The sequence below is a fragment of the Brassica rapa genome, chromosome A02 (assembly GCF_000309985.2).
Source record: "Brassica rapa cultivar Chiifu-401-42 chromosome A02, CAAS_Brap_v3.01, whole genome shotgun sequence".
Taxonomy (NCBI): Eukaryota; Viridiplantae; Streptophyta; class Magnoliopsida; order Brassicales; family Brassicaceae; genus Brassica; species Brassica rapa.
Window position 1 is genome coordinate 10,615,797 of NC_024796.2, and position 27,077 is coordinate 10,642,873.

The 27,077-nt window shown below is 34.2% G+C and overlaps 5 protein-coding genes across 6 annotated transcripts in view; 2 read left to right on the top strand and 3 right to left on the bottom strand.

Moving 5' to 3' along the window:
* LOC103852532 overlaps window positions 1–23,166 on the bottom strand; it is a 32,883-nt gene extending 9,717 nt beyond the window's left edge. The window contains exons 1-4 of the mRNA XM_033285807.1: window positions 23,161–23,166; window positions 22,148–22,149; window positions 20,998–21,007; window positions 17,165–17,170 (exon numbers count right to left, since the gene is read on the bottom strand). The gene's annotated coding sequence lies outside the window, so the exon portion shown is untranslated. The remainder of the gene's footprint in view (window positions 1–17,164; window positions 17,171–20,997; window positions 21,008–22,147; window positions 22,150–23,160) is intronic.
* Window positions 3,396–7,552, bottom strand: LOC103852534 (peroxidase 11). The gene is made up of 4 exons (XM_009129428.3): window positions 4,713–7,552; window positions 4,320–4,511; window positions 4,049–4,214; window positions 3,396–3,864 (listed from the first exon to the last, which is right to left on the bottom strand). The coding sequence occupies exons 1-4, from the start codon at window positions 4,932–4,934 to the stop codon at window positions 3,437–3,439; spliced, it is 1,008 nt and encodes a 335-aa protein (XP_009127676.2). The 5' UTR covers window positions 4,935–7,552; the 3' UTR covers window positions 3,396–3,436.
* On the top strand, window positions 18,235–20,689 carry LOC103852535. The gene has a single exon (XM_009129429.3). It carries the CDS (start codon window positions 20,034–20,036, stop codon window positions 20,466–20,468), a length of 435 nt encoding a protein of 144 aa, XP_009127677.1. The 5' UTR covers window positions 18,235–20,033; the 3' UTR covers window positions 20,469–20,689.
* Window positions 23,167–23,421: 255 nt separating the features above from the next.
* LOC103852536 lies at window positions 23,422–24,077 on the top strand. The gene has a single exon (XM_009129430.3). It carries the CDS (start codon window positions 23,460–23,462, stop codon window positions 23,913–23,915), a length of 456 nt encoding a protein of 151 aa, XP_009127678.1. The 5' UTR covers window positions 23,422–23,459; the 3' UTR covers window positions 23,916–24,077.
* Window positions 24,078–25,350: 1,273 nt separating this feature from the next.
* Window positions 25,351–27,047, bottom strand: LOC103852537 (cinnamoyl-CoA reductase 1). Of its 2 annotated transcripts, XM_033285817.1 has the most exons (6): window positions 26,910–27,047; window positions 26,547–26,716; window positions 26,183–26,374; window positions 26,062–26,104; window positions 25,749–25,965; window positions 25,351–25,643 (listed from the first exon to the last, which is right to left on the bottom strand). In XM_033285817.1, the coding sequence occupies exons 1-6, from the start codon at window positions 27,025–27,027 to the stop codon at window positions 25,502–25,504; spliced, it is 882 nt and encodes a 293-aa protein (XP_033141708.1). In that variant the 5' UTR covers window positions 27,028–27,047; the 3' UTR covers window positions 25,351–25,501. The 2 variants fall into 2 exon arrangements, with proteins under 2 accessions (XP_033141708.1, XP_009127680.1); XM_009129432.2 differs by having other exon boundaries at window positions 25,749–26,104; window positions 26,910–27,027.
* Window positions 27,048–27,077: the final 30 nt, after the last annotated feature.

Consider the following 27,077-nt stretch of genomic DNA (forward strand, 5'->3'; position numbering starts at 1 on the left):
TTACCCAGTTTATCCCGGAAGTTCGAAGCCGAGGATAAGGAAGGAAGCTAACTTGCTCGGCTTGTGAAGCTAAAATGAAAGGCTCAAATTTGTTGTATCTTCTCCCAAAATTGACATCCACAACACCAAATTTGTTATACCGAATCCCTCGGTTCACAACAGGATCGAACCATTCACATTTGAAGAGGACGCATTTTAGCTTCAATAACCCCGGAAATTCCACTTCAATAATCTCCTGCAATATCCCGTAAAAGTCTGTTTCACCTTTCACACATATTCCGTAGTTACTCGTTGCCCGATGTCTCCCATACTCGTATGTGTGAAAGGTAAATCCTCGTGTGAAATACATAGGTGATGTGGTGACCTTTGCAACTGGACCTTGAACCAATTCATGAAACCATACGGGATAATAAGGATCGTCATAATCAACCTGCAAAAAACATATATATATTCTTAAACACTTACTTAATTAATATAATAGTATGAGATATATTACCTGTGAACCAGTTCTTCTCGATATGCATGACATCCAGATTGTGGCGTAAGAGAAGATCCTTCCAATACGGTAGCTCCCAAAATATACTCTTCTTATGCCAATTGTGAGATACACCATACCCATCAGGCATATTTCCAGGAACATGCCAATTTCCTCCAACCTTAACTGTTTCCTGAGCTCCGTAATAATCAATGTCCGCTTCGATCTGCTGGCCGGTGAGATATGGAGGAGGACTGTCTCTGACAATTTTTTTGTGTCGAAACAATGTCTTGTTTCTTCTGTACGGATGGGCAAGTGGAAGAAACCGACGATGACAATCAAACCAACAACTCTTCCTACCATTCTTCAGTTGAAAAGCATCCGTGGATCCAAGACAATACGGACAAGATAATCTTCCATGTGTTGTCCAGCCAGACAACATCCCATAAGCAGGGAAATCACTTATCGTCCACATCAGAACTGCTCGCATCGTAAAATTGGTTTTCAAGGAACAATCGTACGTCCTCACCCCTTCTGACCACAATTGCTTTAGCTCTTCTATCAACGGTTGAAGAAAAACATCAAGAGACCGTTTTGGATGCTTCGGCCCTGGGATTAATATGGTCAAAAATAGAAATTCTTGTTCCATGCACATATCCGGCGGTAAATTATACGGCGTAAGAATGACTGACCACAAAGAATATTGTCTACCAGACATTCCAAATGGACTAAATCCATCGGTGCATAACCCAAGATAGACATTCCGAATATTTGTAGCAAAATCTCCGTGTACCTTGTTGAAATGTTTCCACGCTCTTGCGTCTGATGGATGTGCAACCTCACCATCTCTCTGGACATGTTCGGCATGCCACCTCATCGACGCAGCAGTCCTCTCAGATTGATATAATCTTTTCAATCTGTCTGTAATTGGTAGGTACCACATCCTTTGGTACGGTACCCTATTCCTCCCACGGCCTTGCGGTTTGAATCGTGGTTTTTTGCAGAATCGACACTCTTCTAACTTGTCATCTTCCTTCCAGTAGATCATGCAGTTGTCGATGCAAACATCAATCATCTCCGAGGGTAACCCAAGACTATAAACCAATTTCTGAATCTCATAATAAGATTCAGCAGACACGTTGTCTTCTGGCAAATACTCTTTAAACAACTCCGCCCATGCATCCATGCAATTCTCAGGTAAATTATGATCCGTTTTAATATTCATCATCCTAGCTGCTAGAGACAATTTAGAGAGACCTTCTCTACAACCAGTGTAGATTGGTTGATTTGCAGCATCTAGCATTTCATAAAATCTTTTTGCATCCAAATTAGGTTCTTCTACATTTCCAGTTCCATCTGCTATTGTTGTAGTTGTTTCTAAAAATGCATCACTAATCATATCTTGAACCCTATCATGATCTACCATCTGCTCCTCTTGATGATAATTATATTCATTATGCACATGATTCGGTTCTTCATTATGATGAGCATCCTCAAAATTAGCATTACTACTACTAGCTTCATTTCCCCCATAACCCTCTCCATGTTGATACCAAATGTAATACTGTGGTGTAAATCCTCTGTTTACTAAATGATTCCATACAGTTTCACTACGTGCAAATTTCGAATTTTTGCATTTTGAACAGGGGCAGAACATCTTACCGCTTTCCTGCGTGATCGGTGTACAGCCCGCCTGGTGCATGAATGTCTCTAGCCCGTTCAGAAATGCATTCGTCACTCTCCCGTCGGAATCTTTGTGCAAATACATCCAACTTCGTAACTCGTAAATACTACCGCCACCGACCATTTTTTCTACTATTTTTTTTAAATTTTTTTTTTTTTCCGTTTGTGTCTTGTGAGGAAGAGAGTTGTGTGTTGTGAGGAAGAGAGTTGTGGGAAATGACATATATATAGAGAAATTTTCGAGTTGGGTAGTTGAAATATAACAACGATTTTACAAGGGAAAGTTTACATGGATTTTACATAGTTTTTTTACAACGACTTTACAACGAAACTCGATAAGTTTTTCACCTAAATATAACGGTAACATGATTCGTTGTAATATCGATGTAAAATTTCATTTTCGACGTACTTACGTCGTAATATTACATGGCGTTTACGACGAAATTTGGTTTCGTCGTAATTGCGTTGTTACCCCACCAATTACTATTTCTAAAACAACGATAAGGAACCTGTGTCGTTCGTCTGTCTGCCAATTCAGTGGAACGACAAGGAGAAAGTGGACGGAAGTGCAGCTGGTTTGTACTTGAGAGGAACCTTTGACGATGGTCGGAGGTTTCACTCAAGTATAAACCAACTTCACTTCCCTCCATTTTCTCCTTATCGCTCTACTGAATTGGCAGACAGACGAATGACTCATGTTCGTTATCGTTATCTTCGAAATAGTAATTGGTGGTTCGAGAAGAAGAGAGTTGTGTGTTGTGAGGAAGAGAGTTGTGTGTTGTGAGGAAGAGAGTTGTGGGAAATGACATATATATAGAGAAATATGGTAAGTTTTACATGGATTTTACATGGAAAATTTACAACGCGTTTACAACGAACTTAGGTAAGTTAAAGCACTTTCAATACACGTTTTCACCTTTATGTAACGGTAACATGATTCGTTGTAATGTCGATGTAACGTTTACAACTATTTTGCATTCCACGTACTTTCGTCGTAAACTTACATTAACTTTACGACGAATACATTTCGTCGTAAATTACCATCGAGTTTACGACGAAGTCATGTCGCGTCGTAATTGCGTTGTAAAGCTTATGTAAATTTACGAGGAAATAATTTCCTCGTAAAATACCGTTGTTACTGCTACGTTTTCTTGTTCAAACCGTACCAATTAGTTTTCTTGTTCAAACCGTATTCTTGTTCAAACCGTACCAATTACTGTTTAACACGGCCTTGCGGTTTTTTAACACAGAGAAAATAGTTTTGTTAAATGGATGTTTTCATGTATTAACGAATCTGCAGTTTCTTCGAACTTCTCCATCGACCAAGCTCTTGGAGTTCAAAATGTTCCCCATCTTTACCATCGACTTGGAGAATTGCTCGAAGAAAGCCACCGGATTTTCCGCGTACTTGCTCACTATCCGCCGTGTCTGTATACCGAACATGCTCGTGTACATCGCCTGGTCAGAACTCAGCAACCCTTCTCCTCTCAAGAGCGTGTGGTAGATGGAGTTGTCAAAGAGATTCGGCGTCACATTGTCCATGGCCGTCACGTTTCTATCACCTTCTCCGCTGCTCTCGGGACAAATCTCTTGGAGTCTCGCCAGATACGTCGCTGATACGGGGTTTAGTGCTGTCGTTACCCTAAAATCTCCATAGATCCGCGACCGGAAGTTCCGACATTGTGCCATCCCTATCGTGTGAGCTCCTACTTACATAGAGTTTTTCAAATTATAAAATAAAAATAAAATAAAAGAGTTGGCCAAATTTTATGAGTTTATATCGGTTGATAATATATTTTTTCTTTTTTTGGTTCAATAATATCATATTCCGGTCTATCACAATACTGAAATCACTTCCCGGTTTAGTTTAGTTTAGAGAAGTGATCTTACCGATAAGAGCGACCATGTCTTCAACAGAGAGACCCTGATAGTAGAATTTAGCGATGATGCTGATTAAACCCTCGTCAGGAGTTGGAAGATTCGTTGTGGCAAGCGCGTAGCTTGCTGTCTTTGAATCTTTTCTCCCCACAGGAACGTCCCAGTAAGGCCCACCAACCTTTAATCAAGCCAAAAGTAAACATGTTGTTTCAATTTCTTAACTCATATATAAAATATACATGTTGGTTGTTATAACCACCCATGACTAGTGACTAATATGTACCAGGATTGTAGCATCTCTAGCAGAAATTGTGAGAAGATCGGCGCACGAAACAACTCCAGGACATTCGGATTCGATTATGTTCTTGATCCTGTCTATGATTTTGTATCCTTTCAGTGAGTTTATGTTGGGAGAAGCTTTCTTCTCTCCCTTCAATGACTCTGTTTCGTCTAGTAACACAGATCCATCGCATCCCTGCAATACAAGATGAACCCTTAAGTAACTACTATCCCTAAAATAAATCAACCGCTTTTAGTTAAACTTTCAGCTAGACTCTTGTCTTTGTTTCATCAATAGTCTAACAAAACTCTTGTGTCCCAATTAGATTGAATGAATGAGGATAGCAAGAGGCTGGAAGCTTTCTTATGTCTCAATTAAGGTGTGTTATGTACTTACTTGGACAAAGCAGTCGTGGAAGTGTAAACGAATAATTATGGCTGCATTTCTTGGATCTTCCTTCACTATGCATTCCATTTCTTTTCTGATGACATCAAATACCGTCGGGCAAGTAGACTTGTAATAATCTAGGGTTAAAGGAAGATCCATTCCTGATACATCAAAAGAGAAGCAGGGAATAAAGATGGCATGGACGATACATATCACAAGGAGGAGTTTCATACTTCTCCTGTTCTCTAGAGACCCTTTTGCTAAACTTTTTTTTTTCAGAAAATGTTAAAATGTTAGTGAGAGGTAAGGAGTGGGAGAAATTGGGTGGGACTTGAAAGAGATATATAAATTTGAGAAAAGATAGCATTGTAGGGTTTTAGTTTTCTTGTGCCACAAGGGTTTTGAGAAGTTGGTCAAGTGAGATACAACTAATTTTATGAGATGGTTGTTGGGTTTTCCTATAACCCAAAGATAATGAGATGAAAGTTTATTTGAACAACTAGATACGAGTCTGTGCGTTGCAACGAGTTTTTTTTATGTTTTAACTTATTAAAGAAAATAAAAATAACAAATAATTTTATTGTACTTTTCGGATTGTTTTTGCATATGTTTTGTGAGACTTATTTTATAATTAAAAACTCGTATTTACACAAAAATTACAAATGAATATTTTTATTATATAATCATTGTGCATATGTGAATTGTTATTAATTTTATACTTAGGGGTAGAAAAAATACTCGTACCTATAAATTAAAACCGAACCCAACCCAAAGTAAGAATTGGAACGAAAAAGAAAAATTGAAAGTTAAATAAGACCAGTCGAGTCAATGACAACATTATAAACCTTTTAATGTACTAATTTAATATTTCACTAAACTTATCGATGTTTCATAATTTTCTTAATTCATTATTTCTTAATGATTTATTTCCATAATAACATTTTAATTAAAAATTGAAGCAGAAAATATTACATAAAAAAAAACAAAAAGGTAATAAGATGACGATGAAGCTTGATTTGTTTTTGAAAAACGCGTATAAAGATCACTTACCGTGACAATAATAATAATCTATTTCTTATCCCCAACAATGAAAATATATATCAAACATGTGTTTGATTTTTGTATGACCAAGACATATAAATACCAATCATGACAACATCTTAATTTCTGATTTTTGTTAATTAAATAGTTTTAACATCATACTTGTCATCAATTTTGTTTTTTAAATTACTATTAAATAATTTTTTTTTTTAAAGTGCTAAGATTTTTTTTAAAAAATCAAATACTCTTTTACATTTTGTGTTTAGGTTTTTAGAAAATGAAAATTACTATCATATAACCTTTTACCATTATCTTTTATTTAGAATTTCAGAAAAAAAATTATTATCAAATAATTGTTTCAAGTTACTATTAAGTAATTTTAAATTATTATTTTTACAATTTTTATCAATAGTATTTTTACACTTATTTTGTTAATTAATTAATTTTTAGTATTATATTCATCATCAAATTCTCTCTTAAAATACATTACCAAATAACTTTTTACAATTTTATTTTGGTTAAGACTTAAAAAATATGATTCAAATATCTTTTGTTTATGATTATTTAAAATAAAAAAAAACTATCAAATATTCTTTTACAGGTTTTTTGAATTTTAGAAAAGGATATTAATATTACATAATCTTTTAAAATTTTATTTTGTCTAGGATTTAGAAAATAAAATTACTATCAAATAATTAGTTCGAGTTAATATTAACTAATTTTAAAAGTTGCTATTTTCATAATTCAGTTTTTTCAATATTACTAATATTTTAACAATTTTTATTTGTCAATTAAATCATTTTTAGTATCATGTTTTTCATTAAATTTCAAAAGTGAAAATTACTATTAAGTAAAATTTTACATTTCTCTTTTGTCAGGATTTTTAAAAAATATTTGGTTAAGATTAAAAAAAAAAACTATTTTACAATTCTCTATTATTTAGGATTTTGGAAAAACAAAATTCCAGTGGCAGGTTTTTATTGACACATTAAAAATGTAATTTTTTTATTGGCACATATCACAATCATATCGGGTGAAATATTTGAAGTTATTTTTAGTTTATATCTTTTTAAACAAAACATTATCTATTAAAAAGGAAAGTTAGTTATTTATAATTAAAATAATATTACTTTTACAATTTTATTTTATTTAGACTTTCAAAAAATGAAACTTACTTATTTAATTTTTCTTTAATATTTTTATTAAATAATTTCTTATATTTGTACGATACTATAATTCGTTTTTAAAGATATTTATACAACTGATTTATTTTAATAAAAATTTCTGTTTAATTTATTATATATTTTGTCTTATATACATAAACACATATTCATGATATTCACACATAATCATGTACGACAACAACATCATAATTAAAAAAAATATGTTAGCATCACAAGATGTAATAAGGATAATAAAAAGATAAGTTGTATCAAGAAATTAAAAGAAAATACACAAGTGATATTTTTCTTGCAAATATTTTGTTTTGTGAAAATAATATTAGGAAGTTTAAACCTAATTAATATAAAAGTGAAATATTTGTAGCTATTTTTGGTTTATAATTTCTCAAGATACAATCATCTATTAAAAAAGAAAGTTAATTATTTACAATAAAATAATAGGAGTACTTTTACCATTTTCTTTCGTTTAGGCATTAAAAAGGGAAATTTTATGTTTACCATTTTCATGGTATCAATTTTCATATTTTATATTCTTCATTAAGTGGCAAAAGACTCTTATACCCTTGCTATTTATATATATAATAAATCATTATTTAAATAAAAAAATAAAAAAAAGAAATAAAAAAGAATTCTTTTTTATGTTTTCGAATTATATTTTTTCAAATTTGAGCTTTTCTATAAATTTTTTTTTATTTTTTTCGAATTTGTTTTTAATTTTTTTTTAAAATTTTTTTTTGAAAATTGAAAATTATGTTTGAAACTATTTTTTAAATATTTTTTTATATTTTTAAGTCTTTATTTATATATTTATTAGAATCCTAAATTTCACATTCTAAAGACCTACCCCACCCCTCACCTCTAAACCCTAAGTCTATATTATTTAACCGTAGGGGTATAAGTGTTTTTTCTTCATTAAAAGTGAGAGTAAAAATGATTAGTATAAATATTAAAGGTGGTACTATGAATGTGGTATTTGTGGCAATTTCCCGAAAAAAAGAATAATACTTATTTTATAGTTAGTTTTATGATTTCTATTAAATAATTTCTTATTTATTATAATACCTTTTTAAAGAAAAGTTACTTTCAAATCACTTTTTACAATTATTTTTTTGTTTAAGATTTTTTTAAAAAACTACTATTCAATAATTTTAACAATATATAACTGTAAAGACTATGTAATAGTAATACTTTTTTTGAAATCTTCAAAAGAACCATAAAAAAATATTTTGTAATAATAATTTTCTTTTTCTAAATATCTTTTAAATCCTAAATAAAAGCGAACTCTATCTTATTTTTAACACATGTCACAATCTTACAAAATTTATGACATATATTGTGATTATGTTAATTAGCAATTTTAAAGAACTAAACTGTATATAATAAGATAATACTTTTTTTTTTGAGAAAACAATAGTAGATTACTATAAAATGTAATATATCCACGTATATATCCACGTATATATGATGTTTACGTTTTAAACGATAGATCTCTCTTTTTTGTATCTTTGCAAGAGTTGCAACAATGTTCATTAAAACTGATTCTTGAAAAGAAAATTCAAGAAGCCTCGTTGTTTTGTCTTTTGTTCATTTTTTCTTTGCCATCAAAATGACCATTTTGTTCAACTGAGAAATTATATAATTTCATAAATGAATTTCTGTTCTTTTATCGCCGGTTATAACACGACAGCAACACTGATACACAAGTAACAAATCCTGGTCAAAATGGTTCAATAGTAAATCCAACTTTCTGTATACAGATAGTTATGAATTTGTAACTATAGCCGCCCACAATAATACCGTATGAATTGGTTAGATATGTAGGTCACCAATAGGCAATAGGTTACATGAATTCATTTTCTGGTCGATATTTGAAATACTCTTAACCTCGGCAATAATTTATATCTTTTGTTTATGAATAACGTTTGCTAATTGTTCTTCTCTTCATCTTGTTTTCTTTCCCCAAATGAAGAAAGATCAAGAAGTAGGAGGGAAATATTTATTCACTCGTTGGCGTCATCTTGAATTATACCGATTTAATGAAAAAGAAACTCCAAAACCTTAAAATAATAACGACATCGTTTAATACTGAAAATATTTTATTGATAAAAATACTGAATATTTTAAATATAAACAAGTTGACAACAATTTAATAAATTTATGTTTTAGCAAAGTTGAACTTACGTACGTCGTTTTCTTTTTGAGGCCAACCATATTTGCTAAAAACTTAAATTTATTAAATTGTCGTCAACTTGTTTATATTTAAAATATTGTCAGTATTAAAACGGTTTAAAGCAAGTTTATATATGGCAGGGATGCATGCACTAGTTGGAAGATGAAACTTGAGTTAGGTGGTTTTGGTGAAGTGGTAGGAGATTTTGATGACGTCTTCGTCTTGAACACGTCTTAAATACAGTTTAAACCGACGGTAAAATATTAACATCCGAACGATTAGGCATAATTATGTGTCAGTTTGTTTGGTGTGTGGTGAATTTCTATAGACTATAAACTCAAAATCATACCAACAAAACTTACAAAACTCTCCTCTTCATTTATTCTTTCTTCCTTCCTTCCGTTCTCTCCCTCAAAGTTGTATTTTATAATTTCCTCTTGTAGTACTATACTGTAGTGTAATTTTCATTCATTTAATGTCAACATGTAATATTACTATACATATTGGTAGGAGTGAGCGTTCGGGTACCCGTTCAGATTCGGATCGGGTATTTCCGATTTTCGGGTATTTCGGTATAGAGGTGTAGAATCCGTTCGGGTATTTTTGAACTTCGGGTCGGGTTCGGGTATTTTTAGTTCGGATTCGGTTATTTCGGATCGGGTTCGGATATTTAGATTTTGAAAAAAAAAATATTAAGTCTTTCATTTCTCATATTTCTTGTATTTAAAAATATAACTTTCACTTAACTAATTTTTTATTTTTAATAGATTGAATGGTTAATAGATTTGGACATAACATTTTGAAACTAAAAAGACATTAATTTGATTATTGTTTTTAAATTTTAGATGTAACTTTTAGTTAATTCTTTAAATAAAATGTTTGACATGCATTTTAAGTAAGTAGCGAATCATTTTCTCCGTCATTGTATGTATATTATATGAACTTAGAATATGTGTAGTATCAATATAAATATTTTATATAAAATGAGAGATGTAAACTAGAAATATAAGGTTAATTATACATATGTTCGGTTATCTTCGGATATCCATTTGGGCTCGGATATTACCCATTCGGGTTCGGATATCCAATCTCTCATAATTCAATACCCGTTCAAATATTTTGCTACTTCGGTTCGGATTTCGGTTCGAGTTTTTCGGATCGGGTTCGGATGCGGCTTTGGATATCGGGTAAAGTGCCACCCCTACATATTGGACCGCAAATTTTATTTTCATTGGGGTAAAATAATTCTTTGTGAATGAATAAACAAAAGGCCCATTAGCTCATTTGGTCAGAGATAAAGTTATTGCTCTTGGAACTGTTGGTTTAGAAAAAATAAACAGTCAAGGTTATATATCATGAACTATTAGTATCTAAAACTAAATTATCATAATATTTCTTCATCAAGGGAGGAGTACGGGGAAGACAAGTTGTGTCAACAAAGAACACTCTCTCGCCATCTTCATCTCATATACAAAAGTTCTCTTTTGATTTATCGTAATGTCTACCATCGAAGACAAATAGTTTGCCAGAGTAAAGGGTCATGTGGACTAGACAAAAGTTACTCATCTTCTTGCAATAAACTTTTCCTCCTCGAGTTTGATAATGAATGCAGGATTGGGAAGTATTCATGTGACATCCCCAACCTAACATACCTGACTATTTCAGCGATATCACGATATTTTTCTCTAGCCACAAGAGAGGACACAACATGTCTTCTAAGATGCTTTTGACAAAAACCCATTAATATGAACCGCAACTGTAAGAAAAAAGGGAATAAAGAGGTGAACATTTCAACAAAAGCTCAGTGAGAGAAGTTCTAAGAGCTCCAAAATCATCTACCATCAATCACTACACAACATAACACTAACTCTACCTAGAACATCTAGTAAGCTAAAAGCAAACAAGAAATTAGCTTTTTGTTATTAATTTGTTCATTTTACTACTTTATAATAAATCACATCTAATATTTAAATTCTTTCTTATGTTTATAACTATAGTAAAGCCATTTTAAATCGATGCAGTTTCATGGAATAATAAAGTATTGCATTATTTTAAGCGTATGCATTGTACTTTGGTTTGAAGCTAAACTAACCTGCGGGTTGGCCCGCAAAAACTGCTAAATCATATGGTGTGGGTTTGGACATATGTACGTAAACCGCAATCCACGGCGGGTCGGCCCGCACGACCTATAGGAAAAAATTAAGACCTCAACGGGATGGACGGACTGACCCGTCTGACATCTCTAAGCTTATATATGTTAATTCTCAACTACTAGAGCTATGGTTAGTTTCTGTTAGAAGGTTAGGAACACACTTTACAAAATCCTCTGAACTAAAAGATATAGTAATAGCAGAGAATTCTGAACCAATAAAATCTATATTCAATGATTGCACTTTCTGGATACCGTGATACAGATGAAAAACAAAATTGGCCGAGAAATCTAAACGAAAGGTACGATGTTACAGCAGAGATTTTTTTTGTCATCTTATCTAAGATAGCAACCGAATCATGAAAAAGGCTTTAAGAAGTATAGTGGAGTGTCCAATTTGAATGAGGGAAGTTTCCAAAGTATATGCACAAAATACAATAATATAAAAAATAATTTCACATGGGAAGCTTACGAGTAAGAGACAAATGAATCCATGGGGAAGTATACCGAACAAAAGAAGGCATTCTAGGTAAAGCAAAAGTTTGGTGCTAAGGGACATACCCATTTTTTCCTTCAATTAATATGACATTTACTACTCCATCCGTTTTTTTATTATAAGTCGTTTTAGAGAAACTTTTTTGTTCTAAATTATATGTCGTTTTCGGTTTTCTATGTAAAATTTATTAATAATTAATGTTGTATAACCAATGGTAATATATCTTATATTTTTCTATTGGTTGAATTGTGGTTAGGTAAATAATTAATGATGTTTTTGTTTAGAAAATATAAGAAATTAATGGTTTTCTTAATCTACGTGCATAGCTGTAAAACGACTTATATTAAAAAACGGAGGGAGTAATTTATACTATAAAATCCATTTATCATACTTAATTGTGTTATAATGAATGTGATTAGAAAACACAAAAAAAGAGACGATAAATGTGGATCCTAAAATCCATACTAAGTATTTGATAATGATTGATTGTAAAGACTAAGAAAGAAAATAATATGGACAATGATATTCTCAGAATACAACTATGTAATAAGATTCTGGTTGACAAAAATAGAATTTATTAATAAGATGTGATTCAAGTACAATGAAGGTATACAATGAATGAGACGAAAACAATGACTAGAATCTATAGAGAGAAATGAGATCGAGGTCAAAGTCGAGTGTATGATGTGTCTAGGATTGAATGCACGTGTCCTCTTTCTCCCTTCTCCTCTCCTTTTATAGTTGTTCTTTTATTTGGCTGTTGCCGGGATATCTTCTTTAGTTTGTTGTCCACTCTGAGATCTCTGGTTTTGTTCCTTTTAATGAGTTAGAAAAATATTCCTCTAACTCTGATCTTTTAATTTCCATGTGGGCTTTCGACCTCGTTTTTCTACTACGAATTCGGCGTTGTATCCCCATCAACTGATCATGAGATCGAATTTGATATTAGTAGTGGAAAATGGGCTTACTCTGTTTTGGGTTTTATTTGGGCTGTTTTTTGTCTTTTCGAGATTTGGACCCAACAATATATATAAGAAAATAAATGATACAAAAATTTATTGTGATTTTCAAAATTCTATTACATAAATGAGAAAAAGAATTTTTTTATTATTATAACACTAAAATATATTTTTGAAAGCAGTATATATCATTAAAGAATACAAAATATAAATAAGAATTTCTCAACTCGAATAACAATAACGAATTTGCAAATATAGACTCAATTAAAATGATTTTAAAAAGAGACCTTTTTATTTTTTGATCAACCAAAGTTTTTATAAATTAGAAGACTAGGGCAGATTTTAATTGAGTTCAAATTTGCAAATTTGTTAGCGTTTTGCAACCAGATTTGCTGGCCCATTTTGCTTCTTTGGAGTGAAAGAGAAAAAGCAGAATGTGAAAAACGATGATAGAGTTATAGAATTCCGTGGAGATCATTTGGTTTTTTGATCGAAACGATGACTCTGATGAGCACAAGTGAGTCTGAACGAAGCGAGATTTTGGTGTAGCCAAGATGAATGGCGTGAGAGAGGGCTGCCCGGATCGCTAATCCTTCGGCTTGAAGGGCGGATGCGACATGCAATTGCGATGGGAAGCCTTGAAAAGGAGGCGATTAATCGTTTGTGAAGATCCATCCAAGTCCGGTTTGTTTTGTGATCAAGTTCCAAACAGCATTTGTGTTGCAAACGGTTGTGTTCGGTGGGAGTGTCGGAGTCAACGAGAATGGTGTGTCAATCGGAGTCTTTGTTGGATCTTTCAGATCCGATTGAGCCAAAGTTCATTCATGAGGGCTTGAGATTGCTTTCGTGATACCATCTGCGGAGTGGTATGTCGTGATTCAAACAGGAATAGGTTACACGTGGTCGAAAGAGCCCATATGATCCAGAAGAAGATACTTCCAGAGACTCCGGTCGGTGGGAGGTTGATCCAGTGAGTTGAAGCTTCTAGAGCAGAGGCGAAAGTCGATCATGAGATAGAGCAGAAGGGCGTTTTTAGCAGAACCAAATCCCACACATGAGACGTGAAACTGCAGTGCATGAAGAGGTGATCGATAGTTTTCGTTCCTCCAGTGAGAACAAATGGAGTTAATTGAAACACCCCTCTTGATTAGATTGTCACCCTTTGATATTGCGTCATGTAGGATTTTTCAAATGAGGAGCTTGTGTTTTGGTGAGCAAGTAGCAGTCCACACAGCTTTGTTCCAATTTGTAGATGTCACAACAAGCGGTTGTAGAGGTTTATAGAGTGATATCTCAGCTGTATAGCCCGACTTTTCTGAGTAGGAGCTTGATTTGGTTGGATACCAAACATATATGTGTCACGTGCCCCAGTAATGCTCGATCTGATCCGTAGGATATCATCTAGCACTTCCAGTAAGAGTTCTCTGTTCTTTGGGATATTTCATTTTTCCGATCCTTTCAAGATCAAGTCAGCTATAACCATATCTTGTTTAATTTGTTTCTTGTACATGACCGAAAGAAAGAAGAGGGGAGCCAGTAGAGATCCAAGATTAACTCCAGACTTTGGTTATTGAGCCATTGCCAATGATCTTCCCCAGATGTTTTACGAGGAGATTTCTTACTGCCAAGATTCCACGCCAGTTATGTGATATTGATTTAGACGGTTCAATCCGAAGAAAGCTGGCATTTTGGCAATACTTCCCTATGAGAACTCTTGAAAGCAAGCAATTAGGATTAGTTTTACATTTTCTACGGTAGTTTTGCCAATAAAGCCGTATTAAATAATTGTATATACATGAGTCCTAAACCCCCTGATCCTTTTGGTTGTGTTATTTTCTCTCAAGAAACCCAACACATTTTCTTCTTTCCATCATTTGAGTCCTACCAAAAACGAATCATAGCTGATTGGATCCTTTTACATAAACTTATGGGTATCTGGAAGCATGACATCGGAAAGTGGGAATGGCTGAGAAGACAGACTGGAGTAGGGTGAGTTTGCATGCAGTAGATATGTATCTACATTTGTATGACCAGGAGACTGCACATTGGTAAATCCTATCTACGAAAGCAAATAAATCCTTCTTCCATTTCCCGAAATGTTCTGGAAGACCTATATACTTTCCAACTCCTCTTCTTTTTCAATATCGAGTCAAAATAAAAGAGACCTATCTAAAATAAATACTGCTACCGAATTATATAAGATTCAAGGCATATCGACAAATTCGTATACTCACTACAAGAAAACACAAGTTTTACGAGGGCAGTTTTCCTCGTTACTTCGTCGTAAAAGCAGTGTTACGACGAATTAGCGAGGAAACCCGTTTCGTCGTTATACGTTTGTCGTAACGCATATATCCTCGCTAATTCGTCGTAAAGTAGCGAGGAAATAATTTCGTCGTAAAAGCGAAGGAGGATATTTTATCGTAAAGACCACGTAAAGATTCCACGTAAGGACGTCGCTAAGTTTCCTCGTAAATACCACGAAAAACTTTCCTCGTAAAACCCACGTAAATAAATACTCGTAAAATAAACGTAAATACCTTGACAGCTTTCCACGTAAAGAAAACGTAAAAACCTTGATAGATTTCCACGTTATTTCCTTGTAAATGTTTCCTCGTAAAAACCACGTTAAGCTTCCACGTAAAGAAGCCGCAAAATTAGCTACGAATTTACTTCGTTTCATTATTTTATAGAAATATAAAAAATTATAATTGTAAATATAATTTAAATTATTTAAATTATTAATAAAATTAAAATTCTAAAAAAATCAAAACCAAAATATTTTATATATAAATAAGTTTTGAATTCATAATACAAGAACCGAAATTAAAAAGAACTAAGGGTGGTCGTTAATCGCCTCGTAGAATTCATCACTCCTCGCCTGAACATCCGCCTCGGCATGTGAGTCGTCGGTCGGTGACTGGCCTGGGATAGGATTTTGTTGTCGCATGTTCCTCAACAAAGTCGTCCATTCCGGATTTGTGGCCGCTACAACGTCCAAGAAGCCCTCGAGTCCACCCATACGAGATCGCAGCTGAGTAGACTCTCTACGCAGCTGAGTAGACTCTCTACGCAGCTGAGTAGACTCTCTACGCAGCTCTTCGGACTCCCTACGCAGCTGAGAGACTTCATCATCCCGTCGCTGAACATAAGACGATGTCGCTCTCGGAACATCGTTGACGGAACCAATCCCCAACGTCCGTCCCTTTTTTTTAGGGACAACCTTAAAAACAAAAAATAAATTTTCTTAATAAAAATTTAAAGTTAAATTAAATGAATATTTAAGAAAATTAAAATTTTAGAAAATTTACCTCCTCGTAAAGCTTATCCACTTCAGGTGTGGATAAGGTGACGGGTAATCCATCGGTGGACTGTTGGGTCAGCTGGATCTGGCGTTCTTCAACCCGAGCAGCCAAATCGTTGTAGATTTGCTCGGACTTGCCATCTATAAATCGGCCCGCCTTGTTCTTGTGGGTCCTCTCGTAAAGTTGCATAAGAGACGGGAATTCTCCCGTCTCTTTGGCCTAAAAAACATTTAAGAAAGTTGTTAATTAGAATATATATAAAAATATACTAAAAATTTAATATAATTAAATTTTTAATTACCATTTCCAAACGGACACCGGCGTGGGATTTTTGGCCCGTAGTGTGAAGCATCGGCCCGTTCCCGTGCTCATCGACTGTGTTACGGGAGTTAGAGCAAGACTGGACGATTCTAATGGAATCAGGAAGACGCCAATATCGGATGAGGCCATCCCAGACATCCGTGGTGAGCTCAGCGGGTTTGCCACGCTCATACCGCTTCACGATCCAGTCACCCTTCCAGTTGGAGACCGTGTCCAACAAGCGAACTTTCGCCTTCACGACAAACTTCTTCCTCACCCTCTCAGTGATCCCCAAGGCCCAATTATATTTTTGCTGTTGGAAAAAATAATTTATAATTAGTTTTTCAGAAAAAAATATATATATAAATAATAAAAAAATTTAAAGACATCCGTCAATCCCCCACCTGATGTAGTGGGGCGTCGTTTTCCAGTTCGGATGTGGCATGGAGAAGTAACCTTTTATCGTGTCGGTTACGTCCGATGCAAGACATCCGTCAATCCCCCACCTGAAAAATACAAATTTAAAATACAAATTATTTTTTAAAGTTATAAAAGAATTTAAAAAGAATAAAAAAATAATGAAACATACCATAAAGTTCCGTCCGGTCGGTCGGGGTCGATGACTGGTAAACCTTCTATGCCTGGCAGACGGAGAATGTCCTCTACGGTGTACTGCGAGTAAGAAGCACTCGGAGGCACCATCAAATCGGGATGAATCTCGGCCGCGGGCATCGTAGGAGGCACAGGAGGAGGAGCCATCTGGGGAGGCACGTGAGGAACCGATGGTGCACTAGAAGAAGGAGATCCAATGACTCTCTGAGTGTACTGAGTCTCGGGGACAGTCTCCTGACCCGAAGAACCGGGAGCTGAAGAAGACGACGGGTCTAAACGACTACCCGGCTCACCGAACATCTCTCTGTAATGGGCAGTAAGTCTACCTTTTCGAACCTGAGAAAAAAATTTAATTTTTTAAATTTTCGTGAACAATATACTTCCCAACATTATCCACCTAATCAACATTAAATAACATAAGATCCGTAAACCTATCTAAATTCCCTATACTAACCACCTAATCTATCCTAAACTAATCAAACTAGAGAGGAATTAGAGAGACTTACCATTGCTACGAATTAGGGAGGAAGTGGAGAGGAAGTGGAGAGGAAAGACGGAGCGAGCTCGCTCGGGATATATATAAGATTACTTGTCCTCGTAATTTCCTCGTAAACTTACGAGGAATTACAGAGACCCGCGTTTTCATTTACGACGAAATAGCGACGAAATACAAAGGTCCGCGTTTTCGTTAACGACGTTTTTACGACAAAATGGGTTACGTGGAATTAACGAGTTAACCAGTTACGAGGAATTAGCGAGCCTTTATTTTCTATAAATACCCACAACTTTCCTTCTCAAACCACACACACAAACTCACAAAACACACCCTATTCTTCCAAACATTAAATGCTTCCAAACATTTTCACGGTTTGCCAATTTCGAATTGTTGCATTTCCGACAAGGACAGAACATCTTACCACTTTCTTGGGCGAGCGGTGTTGAATCTGCTTGGTGCATAAATGTCTCCAGCCCCGCAAGGTATTCTTTCGTCACTCTCCCGTTAGCATCTCTATGCATATACATCCAATTCCGCAACTCGTAAATAGTCCCAGAGCCAGCCATTTTTTTTCTTTCACGTTTTTTGTTGTTGGTGTGTTTAAAATGATGTTCCAACATCCATATTTATAGAAAATTTTGAATCTGGTAGTTGTAATTTTACTATGAAATTACGACGAAAATTAATTGTATGGCCAAAAAAAATGTGAGCCACCTACCAAGTTGGTGGATTCAAAATTTCCTCGTTAAGTACACGTAAAATATTTCGTCGTAAAGCACTCGCGAAATTTACGTGGCTTTTACGAGGAAAAACTATTTCCTCGTAAAAACCACGTCAATTTACATCATCTTTACGACGAATATGTTTTGTCGTTACCTTACGACGAAATAACGATGCTTTTCTTTCTCCACGTACTTTCCTCGCAAAATCAACGTTTTTTTACGAGGATTATTTTTCTTCGTTAAACTTCCTCGTTAAAGTTACGTTTTCTTGTAGTGACTCATTATTTAGTAGAAACAATGGGTAATAATATTCTAGAACTCATCGATATAGAAGCCACTCCAAATTCTCCTTTTTCTTTTTCTCAACTACTCACCACATAAATGTAAGTATCAAATTTGTTAAGTTTTCTTTATATATTTCTAAATTATATAAGATTGGCCAAAAGGTACCGTAAGCTTAATCCCATTACTAATGAAATAATGATTTCATTCTCATATAAAGAAACAATACTCACACCTCTAGGATGAAAGATAGTACAAAGACCCACATGAGAAAATACAAATGAGTCTCCCAGAAAAAACAAGCTTGGATGTATTAACGATGTGTACAATTCTAATGAATCCTAATAAATCTCCACTTGTGAGACCCACAATGCGTATTATTATATGTACTATGAGGATTCAAATTTTCATAAAGTCTAAAATTTAATTACTTCAATGCTTAAAAAGAAAGGTCAAATTCTTACTACAACACCCTACATACCCGTTTTTAATGTTATTTATGCTTTCTCCCACTTGATTTTGCTTAGTTGTACTTGTAACTAATATGAATCCCAAATGGTGTAAAAAGTGAACGCCAACCCATCACATAAACAAGAAATTGAAAATAATTTACTATCTATGGTTTTTCTTTTACTTTAAGAATAAAAAGTTTTAAATGACAATCAATAAATCCAGTTACCTTACCTTGAATGCAAAAGAAAACAACTCTCTCTATTTTGGGAGAGAGAGGAGACTGGAGAGCCAAAAGGCTGCAACACTTTTTATGACCAAGACAGGACTGAGAAGTGAGAAGGAAGACGAGTATTAAAGGAATGAGGAAGAGGAACAGCTCCTAACCTAATTAAGAAAATAAGTTTCACATTCCTTCTTGTAATTGTTGAGTGGCTCTCATCTTATTTCCACCTCAAAAAGATGATTTTTTTTATTGTGGGATAGATTGCAGCTCAGTGAATTAACCAAAGAGAGAGAGAGAGAGAGAGGAGTAAAAACTAGTAAATGTATGTCTATCCTATCATGTGGTTATCAGCAATAAAAAGAACATAAGAGACAAAAAAGGCGAGTGTTAACCAATGAGCATTCTCAGACAATACTTAATGAGAGAGCTCGGAAAAAATTACTCTGGTTTGGTGGGAATTGATGTTTTCTATCTCATCTACGGTCGGTGTGGGTTCGAACCTTGGGAACTATACGATTCGATTCCCGATAGATATCTCTATAAATAAAAGTTGTAAAGCGAATTAAATTTTTAGAAAGTGTACCATTTTTTATTTCAAGAACTCGCTTACTAACCTTTCTCCTTCATATATATATATATATATATAATGGCTTGTCTTGTAGTTCTTCAATTGAGAGAAAACAATGGTGTTAGAATTGCCATGTGGTGATACTCGCTCCTTGTATTCAATTATATGAGTGATTCAATAGGCTCCAGCTTTTCTTGATTCTGAAACACAAGAAAGGGAAAAAAATCATACGCAAAACATTATTTATTGATGATTAAGTGCAAAGCTAAAGACAGCAAGAGACATAAGGGTTATACCAGAGGGTAAAGAGATTGAAATAGGCTGAGGTACGTAAGTTTTATTAAAAAAAAGAAGAAGCTAAGTTTTACTGTTTATGTTGGCTATGGAGTCTCCAAGAATCCATGAAGGAGATGCTGAGGAAAAGAGTAGTTGTGAATCAGGATGGACTATGTACATAGAAGACACCTTCCATGGAAACCATCACTCTGAATTTGTCTATGAAGAATATGATGATGATGGTAATCATTTTCGTGTAAAAGATGTCGATGATGATAGTAGTGAAAATGGGAGCGATGACTCGATGACTTCTGATGCATCTTCATGGCCTAGCACTCAGCTTCCAAGGAAGACAAAGAATCATGCAGCTGCAAAGAAGAGTAATAATGCCAAACAAGTCAGTCATCACACAAAGAGTAGAGCTCGTGAAAAATCCACCGACCAAGAAGAAGAATCTGAGTTCAAGGGTAAAACAAGAACCATTGCAGCTAGTCGTGTTCAAAGTAAAGGCAGGGTGAGAAAAAACAAATAAGACTCTAAATACTGGTTTTAAACTTCTATTGCTATATCCAATATTCTCTTTGGCTCAAGGGATATCACAATCTAGACCATGTAATTGTTACCTTCATTTGAAATTTATGTGTAATAGCCTTGTTTTCTATAACAGGATTATGTTTTTGCCTTAAAGCAAATCCCGTTCCTGTAACTTTATTTGCCTTGGAGCTATGCTAATAATATCTATTTTTATGCACATACTCCGTTTTAACACTAACGAGAACAATTCAAGAATCAGTAGCCATTGAAAATAAAATTATGTATACACATTACTCATCATCCAAACAGATTCAGATCCAAAAGATTGAGTTTCAGATAAAACAAAGAGTTTGATGACAAAACAGGAGTTTCTAAGGTTTTTACCATTTTGTTCAATAGTTGTGGCCCCAAAGTTAGCTAATACACCATAGCTTTGCCTGTTAACAGAGAGTTGCTGCTTTCAATGCCTTCACATGATTCTTTTTTTAAGAACAAATTTCAATCATTCAAGATATGTCATTATCTACTTTTATAAAACTTTTCATAACCAAAAATTCATATAATACTATTTCACATCAGGAAAAAAGTTAGACAAAATAAAAACTGTTTGTGATATTCTTCTCCAGCTTTTCAGCACAGTAAGAACCATGTAGCTTCTGCCTGTTCACAACAATGAATAGAAATTGCATCTATCAGGGAAGAATCTCCAAGAAAAAAGATGATGAAAAATTATTACTACATCATAGATTTAACTGAGAGCCAAAAGATCAATAACTTGAGATAACGTAGTACATCACGGAAAGTCAAAGTTGGTAACATGTATCAGTATACAGTTAGTCTAAGAAAATGACTGAAAATATTTTTAACTTATTGAGGCAGATTGAACTGGGAGCGGAAAACAACAAAGATTTTAGCTGGCAGCTTGCTAGGAGAGGACCGCCTTCACGTAGATGTGATTCTCAGGTCACTTTCGACGTTGTAATCTCAAATCCACCATGCACGTGCAGAAGCAATAAACAGGTAGATGATAATGAAATAAGGGTCGTCCAATCTAATTCTATGACCCACAAAATTGTGAGAGAATGTGACTCAGTAAATGCACAACACGTTGGACCTGGTCTACCAATTTCAATTTGAGGAAGACGGTATAACCAAACGAGCAAAGGCCAAGAACCAAGCATTTCTGCTAAACACATGGCCTATGCACACGTTCCATTCGTAATCGAAAATGACATTCAAGGATCATTAAGAAGAGCTTCAGTAACATACCGCATTGGGTGGAAAAATAACATGAAAAAACTAAAATTAACTGTTGATATGCTTTGGTCTGATATTATTCCCTTGCAGTAGCCGGAGTTTCACTGACGGCATGTTCGTTTGTCCAGATGATGGATAGAGATGAGAACTGTGTTTATTTGGTGTTAAAATGGATATGAATTTAGATGAATTTTAAAATTTTAGTCTAAAATAAGACTCATTCAAATTGTTCATTTAGATGAATTTAATTGGTACATTTGGACGGAGATAAACATGTACACAATAAATGACTAATATACCATTTTGTATCCAAGTTCAAAATTTTATAGTTTTCTATGAAAATCGTTAAATACACATTTTCGTCAAAACACACAAAAATACATTTTTCGCCAAAACCACAAAAATATATTTTCTGCCAACATCTGGTAAAATCGCAGAAACACATTTTTCTATTAAAACATATTTTTCCGTCAAATCATATTTTTCGTCAAAATCGCAAAAATATATTTTACGCTAAAATCGCAAAAACGCATTTTCCCGCCAAAACCACAAAAATACATTTTTTCGCCAAAACCACAAAACGTATTTTCTGCCAAAATCGAAAAACACATTTTCTGCCAAAATCGAAAAACACATTTTTCGCTAAAATCTCAAAACTCATTTTCCGTCAAAACCGCAAAAATGCAATTTTCTGTTAAAACCGCAAAAATGTATTATCCCGCCAAAACCATTAAAACGCATTTTTCGCCATTCGCAAAACCGCACTTTTTTACCAAAATCGCAAAAAAAATATATATATATTTTTTCCACCAAAATCGTAAAAACACATTTTCTTGAAAAACCGTAAAAAACATGTTTTCATGCAAAAACCACAATCCCGTATTTTCCCGCCAAAACTACAACAAAATCACAAAATTGTTTTTTTCCGTTAAAATCGCAAAATCAAATTTCTCGAGTTAAATCATGAATATGTATTTTTCGCTAAAACCACAAAATTATATTTTCCGCCAAAAGCATATTTTAAAATAATTATGTTTTGGACAATTAATAAAAATTGAAACGAACAGCCCCTAACTAGGCCGTGATTTTCAGTTTAACCAGTTTAATCATTTTTCCTATAGATCTGCGAATATTAGCTTTAAGTTTGTTGAATCGAGATATTCGTATGTATCTTGTGTTTATATAATCATAATGCATCCGAATATTCAGCTCTCAATTAATAAAATCTGAACATAGCCAATCGATGAACTACTTTGAATATGAATGGCTATACTCTTGTTTATTTAATTGCTCCCGCCCTATTTTTTATTTTCCAGCATCAGTAATAAGACTAACCTTTTTTTTTATAAATAAAAAATATTGTATGTTCGAGAATTCTATAATCATAAGAGAAGAGTTATGAAGCCCATTTTACATAGATCTACACTGGATACATGAACAAACTTCTCCTCACTATTCAGCATATGTGTTTTCTCGTGAACAAGACCAAAGGAATTAGTTGAGTCTCAAACACTATTAACTATAAATTTTATGTATATAAGATACAAAAATTTGAAGACAATTCAGTATGCCAAACTAACAGTTTCGTTCCAAAAAAAGCTCTAATTCCGTTGCCCAGATTTTCGGCTCCTTTCACTGCCTAATGACAAAAGCATGACACACCATATTGACAAGTCTATATTAAAGCCACTGATCCTTTTCAGCCTACAAACTATCAACACAGAAAGCCAAAATGGCAGAACTCAAATGGATGTGTCTTTCCTTCTCAGTATCTCTTTTGCTGAGCTTAGCAGTTGGATCCCATGACATAGACTCTCGGAAATGGTCTGTTGGAAATCACTTTGGTTACGATGGGGGCTTTTGTCTTCCTGGTCTCTGCATTAGAGGAGCCGGTGGCAGCAGAGTCAATTTTGGCCGTGGTGGTCGCGGCAGAATTCGATACAATGGTAATAGGGACAGGACTGGTTTCAGAGACACCATGTACTGCAAACCGCTGACTTGCTTGTCTGGATCATGCGATGCACTCCATTTGCATTTAGACAAAGGGCTGTATGAATCTCTCGTAAACAAGAACGCAGCAAAACAACTATCAACTGTTGATTACAACATCCCCGAGACGTTCAAACACAATAACGTCAACAATAATTATGATGTGCAAGAAGCTGCAATGACACCACAATCTAACTAGCTAATGAAGTTTTTAGTCTTTTGTCGTTTGGTTTTGTAATAATTAACATAATTAATCTCAATAAATCTCATCAGACTGAGATGTTGTTATCACAGTGGAATAGTTTACTCGTGTAAACAGAAAGAAATAATAAACTAGTAGAAAACAAATTTTACTCATCAAGTTTTAGTTATTTAATTACGTGAATCACACGTTACATTTCGCGAGATGTTCTACCTTAGTAGTGGTCGAAAAAAAAACTTATTTGTAATTTTTTTTTTATAATTTGGATTACAATTTTTGTTCTGCGTTTCTCGTACAAGCAGAACTAAAGAAGAAGCTTCTGTGCGAATTTCTTCTTTTCTCCCCTTTCAACTCCGGTTTTATGAAAATGCAGAGAATAATAATCAAACGTTGCTATTAATTTTTTTTAATTAAGTATGTGAATATTCATTATACGATAAACTATTGATTTGCGAATCTTTTAATTCTTGTAGGAGAATGAAAAATAATTACTCACAAAAGAACAATTTGCAAAGAATGCAGCCGTTGTTTGAGAGAGCTATTACAATACTTAAATTAAATAAGTAGATCTCTAACGAGTCTGAAACTTGTAATTACTTGTGTTTTATTGTATTAACAACTGGAAAAGCATGGAAGGAAGGGTGTATAAAAGGAATATCTCTTACGTATGTTTATCCCCGGCGAGAACTTAAAAGGGAGGGGTTAGAAGGAGCCTCTCTGACATGGTGGATGAAAACGACAGAGCAGAGGACAGAGGCGATGATAGCAAAGATACCAAATCCGATCATCAGAGAGAAACCAGCGACGATCAGATCCATCGCTGTCTGAATGCTTATTATCCCCATAAACTTTAGACTTCCAGCTGCAAATAGTTTTCTTACAAGTTTGAAATGGTATGGATCTTGAAAAAGAAACCAGAAGAGAGGGTTGAAACTTCAAACAGAATGTATTGCATTGCCTTGGGAACGGCGAAACTCGCATTTGCCACGTTACTTGATAACCTCGAGCTCACGACACCTCAACAATTTATTCAATTAAAATAAGAGCAAAACAAGTGCCTTCATTCATCCAATAAGATCTAAAATGTAATAAACACGAAAAATACAAGAAAATAATTATATTAAATAGATTAATTAAAATTTGGATAGAGATCACGACACAAAAAATTGGAATAGCAAAAAGAGAAACTCTAATAAGATTGTCATTAATAGTTTTCCAAATTTAAATGGAGTATTAATTTTTAAGTATGAGTACAAAATTTTATTGGTATTTTGTAAAAATTGGAAAACTTACTAAAGTCTCTTCTTTGAGAAAATTTGATATTAATTTTAATAATTAATTTATTAAATTATTAATAAAATTTTATAATATATATATATTTGGGTCAAATATATATATTTTTTAAATACAGTTTTGTGTTGAGAAGTTCGGATTAAAAAGATTGGGGATGGCACAAGACACAAGTAAATAACATAGTTTGGGGGCAATACGATTGTTTATATCTTTATTTTTAAGACAGATTACTTATTCATGTCACTATAATAGTGAAATCAATAATAAGTACAATAAAACAACAAAGAGAATCACAGAAGACATTTCTCCTTCAGACTGAGAACAGTGTCTCTAAGGCTTGTTTCTGTAGGAGTGAATTCAATTCCCAAACTCCTCACTTTCTCAACAGACACCTTGTATGTCACTAAATCAAGATCAATGTCCTCATTGTTCCTAAAAAATAAAAAAAAAATAAAAAAATATAGTAATTGTTGATTTGTAGAATTTTAAAACATAATTGTACTTATTGAGTAAGAGTTAAAAGCAAAGCCAACTCACTTATCATCACCAATGCACAAATCAGGAACGAACTCGCGCAAAACTTTCTCAATGTCTTTTAATGTCGCAATGACCGGACCATCAATGATATATCTACCATTGGCTGATGGAGTCTCAAGTGCCTTGATATGAGCTAAAGAAACATCTCTCACGTCCACAAACCTATAACTTTTGCTCATAAAAGGATCCTTCCCCTTTGTAAGTTCAACAACCACGCCTACGGAGAAATTAAGAGTTGGCTGCAAGATTGGTCCAATTACAAGTCCTGGATTCATTACGATTAAGTCCATTTCATTAGCCTTGGCAAACTTACATGCTTCATCTTCGGCCAAAGTCTTCGAGAGTGCATACCATTGCTGAAAATAAATAAATAATTATTATTATAATGCGAGTTCTTATGAACTTATTGATGTGTTATAAAACTATTTAAAGACCTTTCTCTGTTCACAAAAACTTGGATCAGAGAACATGGTTTCATCTACTACGCCGTTTGGTCCAGTGGGGGACGCATGAGCAATGACGGCAGCCATGGACGATGTTAAGATGACCCTTTTGACAGAAGACATTTTGACACAAGTCTTTAGGACGTTTAAAGTACCTTTGACTGCTGGTTCGATCAGCTCAGCCTGTAAAATCAAGAGTAGTGGTTGACTCATGTAAATCAATTGGCTATATATGACTGGATTAAATCATATCATATATTTCATGCCCTGTCTAATTTCATGTGGGGTCACTAAACTGATCAAGTAAACTAGTAAGGATTATGTTGGTACGAACAAAGTGACATCATTGACGAACCTGAGGATCCTCGGCAGTGAGCAAAACCGGTGAAGCGGTATGGAAGACAGCTTCACATCCATCGATTGCATGCTGGAAAGAGCCTTCCTCTAAAAGATTTGCTCCGAATAAGCTGAGTCTTTCTTTTGCACCATCAAGTTGGAGAAGATGATCCGTTTTCTTTTGATTATCTGCAGAAAACACACACATTAGTCATAGTGCACTTCAAGATATATATAGCTTCTCTAGTTCTACTCTTCGTTCACTTGGGTTATGATATATATATATATATATATATATATATATATATCGTACCACCTATATGATATCTCTATCGGTATATTGTAAAAAATATTTAATTTAGATAAAGGAAGAGAAACAAACTTGGGTCACGAACGGTGGCCCTAACGGTGTAGCCACGTTGAAGCAATAGCTTAACAATCCAAGACGCTATATACCCGGAAGCTCCCGTGACGCAGACCACCTTTCCTTCGCCGTTCATTTTCTTCTTTTCTAATGCAACTGTAAGGATGAGAGTTTTGGAATAGTTTT

Coding starts and splice junctions, on each gene's coding strand:
- LOC103852534 (XM_009129428.3), bottom strand. CDS start 4,934: ATGAAACTCCTCCTTGTGATATGTATCGTCCATGCCATCTTTATTCCC. Junction 4,215..4,319: donor CTAGAGATGCTACAATCCTG/GTACATATTAGT, acceptor GCTTGATTAAAG/GTTGGTGGGCCTTACTGGGA. Junction 3,865..4,048: donor AGACATGGTCGCTCTTATCG/GTAAGATCACTT, acceptor CTATGTAAGTAG/GAGCTCACACGATAGGGATG.
- LOC103852535 (XM_009129429.3), top strand. CDS start 20,034: ATGTTGGCTATGGAGTCTCCAAGAATCCATGAAGGAGATGCTGAGGAA.
- LOC103852536 (XM_009129430.3), top strand. CDS start 23,460: ATGGCAGAACTCAAATGGATGTGTCTTTCCTTCTCAGTATCTCTTTTG.
- LOC103852537 (XM_009129432.2), bottom strand. CDS start 27,027: ATGAACGGCGAAGGAAAGGTGGTCTGCGTCACGGGAGCTTCCGGGTAT. Junction 26,717..26,909: donor GGCCACCGTTCGTGACCCAA/GTTTGTTTCTCT, acceptor TGTTTTCTGCAG/ATAATCAAAAGAAAACGGAT. Junction 25,644..25,748: donor TTGTGCATTGGTGATGATAA/GTGAGTTGGCTT, acceptor TTTATTTTTTAG/GAACAATGAGGACATTGATC.